We start from the raw sequence: 12,652 nt of genomic DNA on the forward strand, positions 1-12,652 counted from the left end.
TAATGCCAAACGTAGAGATCTCCTGCAACCAACTGCAGGTCAACTGTCTGTCACCTCTGACACACCCGTGACAAGCCTATTATCATGAATGATCATTCCCAGAAACACTCGGTTCCTGACAAGCCTACAGTGTAAACCGTCTACCAGTCACCAGAAGAGAGAGTAAAATGACTTTTGCTCTTGCTGGCACCACATCGTCTGGTGACAGTTAGAACCTGTCAAATACCATACGATCATTCTGTGCGCGTGCAAGTGCGGTCGGCCTTTCTAAACAGGCTATCCAACGACCGATGATCAGCAAACATGTAGCCGATTGATCATTTAACGCCACAAGTCACCAATTGTAAACTGACCCATAGACTGCAAACCTCTGAGCCAAATGGGTGACTGATTAGAGAATCCACTTTTCGTTGTGTGACTGTATCCGTACATACTTGTACGAAGGAAAGTAGTGATCCTTACACAACTCCCGCGCATTACAAAATTTCCACGATCCAGAAGAAGTCATTTCTTCTATTTCTTCACTTCTTGTTTGCGGTGTTGATCCTGATTCCCTATAGTCTGAAAAGCTATTTTTGTGATCAACATTGACATCTATATTTGGCCAACGTGGTACATAGGACAATGTTAAAGTAACATGGGCGTAATAAAACCGTGACAACCAGTTTTTGACTTGTCCAGGAACCTATCTGCATCCACAGCAGCCTTCAATGATGACTATAGTAAGCGTGTGTTGTTGCTTCATAGTAGTGAAAGTTCACCTGCTCCGACAGCGTGGCTGCGCTGCGTCCTGCACCAGCCGGTGATTGGCAGCTTACTGGTTGGCGAGGACGTTTATGGCGCTCTACAAATCTGCTAGAAGCCTTCCAAGTTTACATAACACGACCTATTTACAAGGCGCTGCGTATCTGTCTGATTACATAGATCCTCCACACTGGAAAAAGTAGCTGAAAGCCTCGGGGGAACTTTGTAGAATGGAGTATTAGGACAGTAGACATCAACAAATAAGTTGAATGTTTTTCTTTTTCGTTTTGTTTAATTATCAATGATTGTCACATTTTAGGTTGAAAAATGAAGGCACCGCTTTCCTACATTTTGCCCTGAGCCTATAATAATAAAGTAGATTGCTTAAAAGGGAAGCAATCATCAGAAAATGACCAAGTTCGGCCACTGTTATCTTCCTTGTTTCAGGAAACAACACATGTACATTAATAGAAAAATATAGGTGTAGAGTCTATGCATTGCTGCTAAAGTGTAATGATGGTTTGCATTGTACAGGAGGAGGAGGTGAGCTGTGACATCACCTATTGTGAATGGTGGATCCTGTGTTATCTGCTGTATATAGAGGTGTTATCAGTCATTGTACAGGAGGAGGAGGTGAGCTGTGACATCACCTATTGTGAATGGTGGATCCTGTGTTATCTACTGTATATAGAGGTGTTCAGTAGTTCTTGCAAAAAAAAATGGTCCAGAGCCCTGCGAGCCTTCTACGTGTCTCTTCTGATCAGTAGGCCCAGCAAAACATCATCGTTGTGACGTATGCATGGTGCCAAGCCGGGCGCATTGATCACAAGAGGTACTGTAGATGGTGGCAAATGGTAGGGGTGTTCATCAGGCTATGGCCCAGTGCTCACAGACTACTAATGGGCCCCTGTATTTACGGTCCAGCCAATCTTTTTGCTCAACCTAATTTCTTATCTTTTTAAAGGACAGAAAAACAAGCTATTATTATTTATTTATTTTTTTTATTTTATTTTCAAATATCACTGTCTACTAAAAAGAATGCCTGAAATCATGCAGTTCTCACTCTGAGCCGCTTAATAGGCTGATACTTTCTGATCTGTAGCGATCACCTCTTGGCAGGTATCTCATTATCAGAGACAGGATTAAAATGATAATAAAACCTACATAGACACTGGATCTACCATTCGTTGTAGGTGATTGGCACAGTTCACCCTCCTCCCCTCTCTGCACAGGTCATGGAGCATGCTCACAACCCTCTCTCCCATAGAAGTAGAACAGCAGCTCAGACAAGAATGCTGCCTTATAATCAATTCAGCGAAAAACGTAATGGGTGTCAACATCTGACTTTGAATGCATCACCTAGATTAGCTTTAGTAATTAATCAGTTGACTTTGACAGTCTTTGTGCAGAATTAAGACAGGAGCGTGAATCTGAGATCTCTGCTCCGCCAGAAAGGAGCTGTAATCTGTGACTTGTTCCGCAGAAAATCCCACTTCCACCACAGGTTCTCGGGTCACCAGAAGTGACAGGAAGATTCATTAACAACGTATTAATAATGAGCAATGGAGAGGTTTTTTTATAAAGTCTCACGGTGAGAAAAAGTGGAGGGTGGTAAAAGGGCGCGGGATCAATATTTAAGATTCAGAAGGTGTCATCTAAAATACAAAAATAATCTGATTGCTGCTGTATGTGAATCTCAGGGCATGGCATTCATTTCATGGCAATTTTTCTTAATATGGCAATTTTGTCACGGGGAATGTGTGGTCAGAAAATGACCCGGTGCTTTTATCAGGCTGTTAAATTTGTGTATATACTTATATACTCCTCAACGTTGAAATTAACCCCCCCCCCCCCCAGGAAGGAAAAGTGGTGGAATTATGGAGATCACCCAAGAGTTTACTGATCTGCAAATGATGAGAAAATGGAATAAAATTTTTCAAAACGTTTAGAATAAATTCAGTCTGGAGTAGGAGTCACGTACACAAATCCTGTCACCTCCAGCCTCGGCTGCGATCACTGACATTATTAATGGACGTCTGAGGGCTGCATACACTTGGGCAAATCATCAAGATCCGCTGCTGGCAGCTCCTGGGTAATTACCGACTAATGACGTCTCCAATGTGCTCGATGGAGACAAGTCCGGAGACACTGCAGCCATCGGAGCAGGTTCAGGTCACACATAAACAAATTTTTCAAAATGTCTGGAGTTTGAGCCACTTGCTGAAATCCCGGCAGTTTTACCCTTGGCTGCTATCACTGAGGTTATTAGTGGTCATCCGAGGAAGGTTTTGTCGCTTAATACACTTGGACAAATAATCAAGATCCGCTGCTGGCAGCTCCTATGTAATCGCCGACCATGACATGCTTGATGGAGACAAGTCTGGAGATGCTGCAGGCACGGTACCATGTTTAGGTCACTCGGGCTGCTCACAGCATCAGCAACATACGGCCTAGTGTTGTCGTGTTGAAAAAATGGCTTCTGGGACACTTGTCTACTGAACATTCCTCAGACAACCATTAATAAAGCGAGAAGTTTTGAAAATTGTTTCCATTTCTTCATCATTTGCATATAGAAAATATCAATCTAGTGATTTCTTTCTTGGTGTTTCTATCTCAATATTGAGTCATACATACCCATCTGTCTGTCTATCATCTGTCCATCATCTTTCAATATACTGTGGTGCTAATGTCCATGTGCCCAACAAGAACTAGGAGGCTAATATTAGGTCTAGTACACAGTATGAAAACTGCACCTAGGCACTATTGATATGTTCTAGGAGGAGTATAACTAGGAGAGTCTCTTGTATAGAAGGATCTGGGTGCTCTTCTAGATGACAGACTAAATAACAGCACAATGTCAATCAGCAGCTTCTAAGCCCTGTAGGATGTTGTCATTGTATTAAAATTGTCATGGACTCTCGGGACAGAGACTGAATTCCACCACTTTACAAAGCGTTCGTGCGGCCTTGGAATATGCAGTTCAGTTCTGGGCATCAGTTCATAGGAAGGAGGACGCCCTGGAGCTAGAAAAGGTACAAAGTTAATAAAAGGGGCATGGAGGAGCTTGGTTATGAGGAAAGATTTAAAAGTACACTTATTTAGTCTTGAGAAGAAATGTCTAAGACTATGTTCACACATGGTTTTTTGCTGCAGATTTTTATGCAAATTTTCAGCTGCGTTTTGCAGTACCAGCAAAGTCTATGAGAAACCAGAATTCTCTGTTCACACATCTTGTTTTTTTTGTTGTTTTTTTTTTTGTTCCGTATTTTGTTCCTTGCGTGTTTTTTTTTTTTGGAAAATAGAGCATGTCACTACTTTCAGCATTTTTTTTCACCCATAGGAAGTAATGGGTGGTGGAAAAAACGCTGAAAAAAATGCACTAAAATTTGCATCAGTGTTTTTTGATTGCAAAATAGAATGGGGTTCTTTTTTTTTCACAGAACTTTATGTACATGCATAAATAGACAGGACAGTGAAAAAATGCATCAAAAAAAGCACCAAAACTGCAAGAAAAATACCCTATGGCTATGTTCACACTTTGAGTTTTTGCTGCTTTTTTTTTTTCTCTGCCGGCAAAACTTGCTCTGGCAGTAAAGAAGCTGCTTAGAAAAAGCACAGATTTTGCTGCGTTTTTGCAGCGTTTTTTCAGGTACATACAGTTTAGTGCCTGCTGTTCCTGAGTTTTCTGCAACAAAACCTGATACTTGCATTTTGCTGCGTTTTTTGCACATACCCTTTGCTTTCTATCCCTATATCCGCTCCCATCACTCAGTTAAACTTAGTGGACATATGTAAACTATGTAACAATTCTTGCACCATTGGCCGGATATCTTCTCTTCTACGGTCAGCCGCCTGATGTATCCCTCTCCTCCATTGTCTTACAGAAGGACAGCTGATACCTGGGAGCAACGGCACAAGATGTAACATCCCTGGGAACTTCATGTGCAGCAGCGGGGACTGTATCCCGGGAAGCTGGCAGTGCGATGGATTACCCGACTGCTTTGATGAGAGCGATGAAAAAGAGTGTCGTAAGTCCTCCTCTCCTCCTTTTTTTTTTTACCGTTATGTGAACATCGATTATGAGAGAATTTTTTGGGGTGTGTACAATTAGAAAAACATGGCTGATTGTTTCCAAACACAGCGCCACACCTGTCCAGAGGTTGTGCAAGGTATTGCAATTGAACCACAGTGACTTGCTGCTTAGCTGCAATACCAATATCCTCCTATGGAAGCTGTAAAGCAATCAGTCATATTTTTTTTAATCGTTGACAACCCACTTTATATAGAATGGGTCATCAGAAAATGACTAATCAGGCTTTTGTGTCAAATATATTTTTGAGGTTATATTTTTTTTTTCCCCCCATATCATGATATCATTGTCACAAATAAAAAAATAAAAATCTTGCAATTTTTCCCACTGTTGTTAAAGGAAAGTCACATGTACGTTAGCTGCAATGAACAGACTTTTAACCCTATCTTTTTGTTTTGAAGCATCTAATGAGCGAGTGTAGAATTCATTGTGAAGACCAAAAGGTGAGCTGTGACATCTCCTATTGTGAATGGTGGATCCTGTGTTATCACTCATTGTGGAGGAGGAGGAGGTGAGCTGTGACATCTCCTATTGTGAATGGTGGATCCTGTGTCATCTACTGTATATAGAGGTGTTATCAGTCATTGTACAGGAGGGGGAGGAGGTGAGCTGTGACATCACCTATTGTGAATGGTGGATCCTATGTTATCAGTCATTGTACAAGAGGGGGAGGAGGAGGTGAGCTGTGACATCACCTATTGTGAATGGTGGATCCTATGTTATCAGTCATTGAATAGGAGGAGGAGGAGGTGAGCTGTGACATCACATATTGTGAATGGTGGATCCTGTGTTATCTACTGTATATAGAGGTGTTATCAGTCATTGTACAGGAGGAGGAGGTGAGCTGTGATATCGCCTATTGTGAATGGTGGATCCTGTGTTATCTACTGTATATAGAGGAGTTATCAGTCATTGTACAGGAGGAGGAGGAGGTGAGCTGTGACATCACCTATTGGATGGATCCTGTGTTATCGTCTGTGTATAAGGTTTTCCTGCCTCTGCTGATAATGAATATACGATAGGTAGTTACGCTAAAATAGCCCCAGTGGCCAGTGTGAAAATTGCAAGATCATTTTATTTTATTTTTTTTATAACGATCGCAATATTGGAGAAAATGTTTAAATAATATAACACACACACACACACAAAAATAAATATATCTTTTTTTTTTTTTTTTTTTGAAGATGCATGTAACATAATTCTGGTTTAAACAATAGCTCGTTTTCTGGCAATGCTTTCTGGGACTTGCATTTATATTATGGACAATAAAACAAGCTATACTGTATAGTCATCTGATCTAGACTTAACCAATATTATGGCTAATCTCCCTTCAAGTACATTTCAAGGTACAGGCCCAATTTCCAGCAAAATCAGTTTATATCTGTGAGTTTGCACAGCAATGAGCACGGCGGCGCCGTAATCCCCCCATTATCCAGGCTCAGATTGTGTAAATGTCTTTGTCCTCAGCTGATTGAGCCATGCTCAGCCCACAGAAACCTCATATAGTGTTTTTTTCCTGACCATAAGGGCACAGTGAAGTATTGCTTGTAGCAAGTCTTCGGGCTTGAGCCCTCGATCATACAGAGGGTAAATGATTGGGTGGCACAATACTCCTATATAGTGTGACAGAAGCTCCTGCTGGAACGTTGCCACAAGTAATATTAGTTGTGCATTAGTAAAGTTTACATTAATATCGCCTGCAAGTTGGAGAACTGACCCCGATGTTCGGTTTGTATGTATATGGTACTAAACCACCTACAAGTACTGCAGTGCTACCCATGGGTTCCGCCAAAAGACCACCTACATGTACATGGTACTGTGGTATGGAGGTTAACCAAAAGGGTCCGAAGTGACCTAAAAAGTAATGGCATGTTCCTAGGTTGTGCCATCACTTAATAATCGCGAGTCCGACTTCAGGGACCTCCAACGATCCTGAGAATGAGCCCAGCATACACGTTAGCGCTTTTTCCCAGGCACAGTGGGGCTTCCACCTACCTGCTGTGCAGGAAACTAGAGCTGGTGCAAGTCACTTCAATGCACTGGGATCGTCCCTGTTCAGAGGAAAACTGTGGCTGGCCATCAGCCAAATCCTAATCAAGATCAGTGGGGGTTCCTGATTTCGTACCCCCAGCAGTCAGTTAAGATGTAGTACTGTGCCTCAGTCTTCTGCATTGGTGGCGAGTGGTGCAGATGACATGATAACCCCACATGGGTCAGGCAGGTGTATGGGGTTGTAATGCTTTTGCCATTGCTTACCTTCAATGCTTAAGTTAGCAGAAGCAGACATCCCCTTTTAAGTGATGTCATATTCCATTGACATGCTATCACTTACCTAGATGAGAACAAGTGGTTTTTTTTGTAGCATTGGCCACCCATTAATTTTTCTTCCTTGGGGGTCCCCGTTTTATTGACTCCAATGTGTAGGGACTTTGTGCTCTTTTCTCATTTGCATTGGCAGGCAGAATCTGCATGTATCATCCTCTGCCATTTTTATAGACCCACGAAAGGTCCAACAAAACCCCTTTTCTTTTAGACAAGAAAACGTTCCATCTGGAAAAGCAGAAATGTTCCGATGGAGAAACTGTATTTCTAACACTAGAGCAGAGATTACCTTAATGTTTTTAAAGGGCTTCTCCAAGAATGAAATTAAAGGACCCCGTCACCTAATTCAAACTGCAACCTATCCTAATTACGTACTCCGATTGACTGTTTTCTGAAGAAGCCCATCTCCCAAGAACTGTGTCTCAACTGACAGAAGATCTGTATCATACACACAAATCCCTCAGTGAGTTGAGAAGAAGAGCTGTGATAGCAGAAACAAATCATCTCCTCGATGGACTGAGGCTGGAGAAATAAATACTTTGCTCAGCCGATGAGAAGCCTTATTTCTTCTGATGTCACAGCCCTTCTTCTTGGATCACGGAGGTAGGTGTGCTTATGATACTGCACTTCTGTCAGTTGAGGCAGAGGTCTCGGGAGCTGCATACTCAGCTTCCCAATCAGCACATCGTTAATCACTGAATGTTTTGTGACAGACTACAGACTACTTGTATTCTGCTGACGGATTTGTGCATTTTGGTTGTACAGTTTGATTTCTCTTTTTTTTGTGCTGCTTTATTATAAGTGTCTCTTGTTTGTGAAGGGAACAATTCTTCCTATGTTCACCATGGGTAGAAAACCTGCATCCAGCGCAGTCACGATTTTTGCAAAATTGATTAGAAAGCCTGACTTTTGCTGCAGTTTGATCACACGGTGTAAATCCAGCCTTGGCTTTGTATCCAGTCTAGACTATCTCTGTGACCTAAATACATCAGCAGCTGAAGCGCCAATCTCCCTCCTGTCCTGATTGTGTATCAGTGTAGATTAAGGAGTTTTATGTAAATGAACTGCAGTCATTTTTCCTTTACTTTGTAGTTCACTTCCCCACCATTCTCATGATCTCTTTTTGCTGTTAGTGAATCGTCTGTGTGACCTTACACCTGGATAAGCTCCTGGCGTGTACTTTGACATTATCTTAGACCCCTATTCACCAGACGGAAGCAAAATGAATATCCGGTGTGTCTGCCGTTGAACATTATCCTTCATTAGTATATATGCCCAACAGCAGCCAATTTGCAGTATGCTCTTAACCTTACTGATTTAGTCCGGTTAGGCCAGGAGCCGCTCCATCCTGGGTCCTGACAGCTTGGCTGGTGCTCCTTAATTTGTGAGCAAAACATAAGAGTTTCCTATGTCCATGGCCAAAGCTGTGTATGAAAGTGGCTGGATGTCTGCTGATTTTAGTAGCTAAGCCTGCCCCTTCTCGATCTATATTAACAGTGTGACAAAAAAAGGGGCTGGCTGACAAATTGAAATAAAGCCCCCTTAACAAACCGCTCCTTTCATGTGTCGACAGAGAATTGCTATCCACTGTTTAGTTGAAGACTGGAAGCCAAGGTGTCAAGACCTCGGATGGAGTGGCTACGAGAGGATCAACGGGACCTGGGATGGAGCAGCTGCCAGAAGATCAATGGGACCTGGGATGGAGCGGCTACCAGAAGATCAGTGGGACCTCGGGATGGAGCGGCTACCAGAGGATCCCCGGGACCTCGGGATGGAGCGGCTACCAGAGGATCCCCGGGACCTCGGGATGGAGCGGCTACCAGAGGATCAATGGGACCTGGGATGGAGCGGCTGCCAAGAGGATCAATGGGACCTGGGATGGCGCGGCTGCCAGAGGATTAACGGGACCTGGGATTGAGCGGCTGCCAGAGGATTAACGGGACCTGGGATGGCGCGGCTGCCAGAGGATCAATGGGACCTGGGATGGAGCGGCTACCAGAGGATCAATGGGACCTGGGATGGAGCGGCTACCAGAGGATCAATGGGACCTGGGATGGAGCGGCTACCAGAGGATCAGTGGGACCTGGGATGGAGCGGCTACTAGAGGATCAGTGGGACCTGAGATGGAGCGGCTACCAGAGGATCAATGGGACCTGGGATGGAGCGGCTACCAGAGGATCAATGGGACCTGGGATGGAGCGGCTACCAGAGGATCAATGGGACCTCGGGATGGCTCTGCTGCCAGAGGATCAATGGGACCTGGGATGGAGCGGCTACCAGAGGATCAATGGGACCTGGGATGGAGCAGCTACTAGAGGATCAGTGGGACCTGGGATGGCGCGGCTGCCAGAGGATCAATGGGACCTGGGATGGAGCGGCTACCAGAGGATCAATGGGACCTGGGATGGCGCGGCTGCCAGAGGATCAATGGGACCTGGGATGGAGCGGCTACCAGAGGATCAATGGGACCTGGGATGGAGCGGCTACTAGAGGATCAGTGGGACCTGGGATGGCGCGGCTGCCAGAGGATCAATGGGACCTGGGATGGCGCGGCTGCCAGAGGGATCCCCGGGGTGGTTCAGCTGCCAGACGATCCCCGGGACCTGGGGATGGCGCGGCTGCCAGACGATTCCCTGGCCTTACAGAACTATACAAGGTTATGTAACTTACTACTTAAAGATGTTTGCCTGGAAAACCTTTTTAAATACTTGTGTCTAATAGAAGGGAAGTATTACATGAGTTAACCTTTTATTAGCCAGCTTCACAGAACAGAGGCTTCTCCATCAGGACTGTCTCTAGACAAATCTCTATGAGCTAAACAGCATTCTGGACTCCAGGGCTGATACATTTTATCTGCACTGATACATTGTAGCAAAACTCTCAGAACAGGAAAAAAGACTGGAGCTCAGAAGAATATCTTCCTTCATCGATGGCAAGATCTTCAATGTTACAGAACTTTCCTTGGTGTCATAATTAAATACTATTACGGCAAACTCGTTTTTAATTCACAAATTCTTTTACTAGAAACCCCAAATCTTGAATGATTGAAGGAATCCGGGATTTATTCTAGTCATACATACCGTTCCTTCTCATGTGCCTTTGCTGCCTCTGCTGGCCCAGGGCAGTACTGCATCCTTGTCCCTAGATTGCTCATCCCTTTGCATATCCAAAGCTCTTGGTCCTATAAACGAACCTAGTGTGTGTATGTGTATATAATGTGTGCCACTGCTGATGCAAATCGACAGCTGTCTCTGACTTTCCTAAGGCAAAACTGTTGTAATCTCCTCTTTTATCATTTTGATCTGAATCCCCACTGCAGAACCCTATTCTATGACAGACACCGCCCGAAAGATACTTCCTAGACGGCTGCTTTCACAAATTATTTTCCTTGATGGCAAATAGATAATCGGCCGCAGCACGGGGACATTGAATAATGACAGTTGCGTAGAAAAGCCTATTCTCTCCAGACCGGAGCTTATTAAATGGTTGGTGTCGTGGAAAATAAAGCGTGTAACACCCAAAATTGTCAACTAGGGGCTGCCAGTAACCTTTATAAATGGTCCAATAGCCCTGTTTATGGGCACAGCATCAGCTTGTGAGACCGCACATCAGTCATGTTGTAGTGATAAAGTACAGCTCCGCATTTGTCTCTCCAGTAATACATGCTGGATGCCCGGCTGCCATACTGAAAGCTCGGATACCGGGAGAAAATGATTTCTCAGGAGCCGCCGGCTTTCAGTCATACAAGCGTGGCCGGCGCGGTCACAGTGAGCGTCAGCTATAAGCCTATCCCAGTACGTTGATTGACAGCCGGCTCTGCACTGAGGCACTGCTGAGCCGCCGGTCAGTCAAAGTACCAGGGCGTGGCTACAGGCGCCGCTGTCAGTGATGCCTGTATGACTGAAAGCCGGCGACTCCTGAAGGGATAAAGCACTTTTTCTCCCAGTATCCGCACTTTCAGTGCAGCGGCCGGGCACCTTCCTAACGCTATGTGACCAGTTCCCTTTAAGCAATTCCCCTTGACGAAAAAGTCCCAAAAAGATTTCTAAAACACCTAACGGATGGAGGGTGCAAGAGCCTGAATTTTCTGAAAGTATCTATGTGCAAAGAAAAAAAGCCATTGGAACTTTGTCACAGAAAAGGGTGGCATCTTGGAAAGTTTTTTTTTTTTTTTTTTTTCTCCAAACTTAGGTTTCTTTTGTTAGAACTTTTTATTACTATGTTAATAACCAAGGAATGGTGCAACCCAGGTCTCAGAAAAGACCCCCCAGGACTGATACATTACTGGGGATGTAAGCATTTATTAATACAAACTGGTCTGTAAATTTGAGTCTGCACAAACTACGTCTATTATGGTAAATGTCAGATTTGTTTTCTATTTTATTACTTTTTTTGCTGCAATCTTAGAAAAAGAAATTACCTGGAACATAAATTGCTATGAACGCCTCTCCTCCAGGTTTGTTCTCATCAATTCTCTTAGGGGCAAAGGGCAACATTGGCAATTTAAAGTGAATTCTATGCATTTGACTACACGGTCTATTCTCTGACTCCGGCATTATCCCCCGGGGTTTAGGATTTGTGACTCCGCAGTGGTCAAAGCGCTGACTCTGCATTATGGATCAGTCTATTCTGACCGGATTCATTCAATCCACGTGGATCAAGGAGATGGTTCAATATAGCCCGAGTCCTGATCGTTGGAAAACTGCAGTTCTTTAAATTCTCAGATTTACTCTTATGCCAGGAAAAAAATGCTTGAATGAAAATGACGACAGGTGATAAGCAGATGAGTTGGTGGCCCCTTTATGTTGGAACCCAACTTTTCCAGGTTCCTGAATGATATTACTCCTAGTTGGTAGAGAAGATGGCGATCTGGGTGCATGGCCAGGACCCAAATAACTTTGGTAAATGCCAGGGGCCCGTTCATCCTGGGACTCCATTGGCAACATCCGTCATACTTGATAAACATAATAGTCCACAAAAAATAATCCCGAGGGCGGGAGAGATCAAATAATCTCTATCTACAGCACAGGGATTTACCTAACATAGCATGAGATGAGATGAACATGAGATGATCATGTTCGTAAAAGTATGACTGTATTACCTGAGTCCTAAGTAGGTTAGTCGCATGGTTAGATTGCACATAGGAGCTGCGTCCCTCCACCCTGACGCGCGTTTCGCCGTTGCTTGTTCCGGGGGCATGTCATACATGTATATATGGGGGGGGGGCTCAGGAGCTGATATGTTACACAGCCCGCATTTGCGATCAGAGCTAGCTCTAATTGCAGCAGTTTAACCTCTTAGATACCGCTGTTAATCGTGAGAGCAGCATTTAAGCGGTTGGAAATGGGGACTCAAGTCCCCTAGTGGGACCAATAAAAAAAATAAATAAAATGAAAAGTTATACTTCATATCACCCCCTTTTTCCTGGAATGCAAATAAAGTAAAAAAAAAATTACATATTTGGTATTGCCACGAGTCTGACTGTCCGTACTAATC

At 43.9% G+C, this 12,652-nt stretch overlaps 1 protein-coding gene across 1 annotated transcript in view; it reads left to right on the forward strand.

The window, feature by feature from the left end:
• The window catches only part of LDLRAD3 (low density lipoprotein receptor class A domain containing 3), a 150,582-nt gene that overhangs the window by 39,955 nt on the left and 97,975 nt on the right, over positions 1 to 12,652 (forward strand). Inside the window, exon 2 of the mRNA XM_073658140.1 lies at positions 4,629 to 4,772. Coding sequence (XP_073514241.1) covers positions 4,629 to 4,772 — 144 coding nt within the window. The remainder of the gene's footprint in view (positions 1 to 4,628; positions 4,773 to 12,652) is intronic.

This window comes from Phyllobates terribilis, unplaced genomic scaffold (genome assembly GCF_046119375.1).
Source record: "Phyllobates terribilis strain yellow unplaced genomic scaffold, ASM4611937v1 Scaffold_13__5_contigs__length_258822181, whole genome shotgun sequence".
In the NCBI taxonomy this organism is placed as follows: domain Eukaryota; kingdom Metazoa; phylum Chordata; class Amphibia; order Anura; family Dendrobatidae; genus Phyllobates; species Phyllobates terribilis.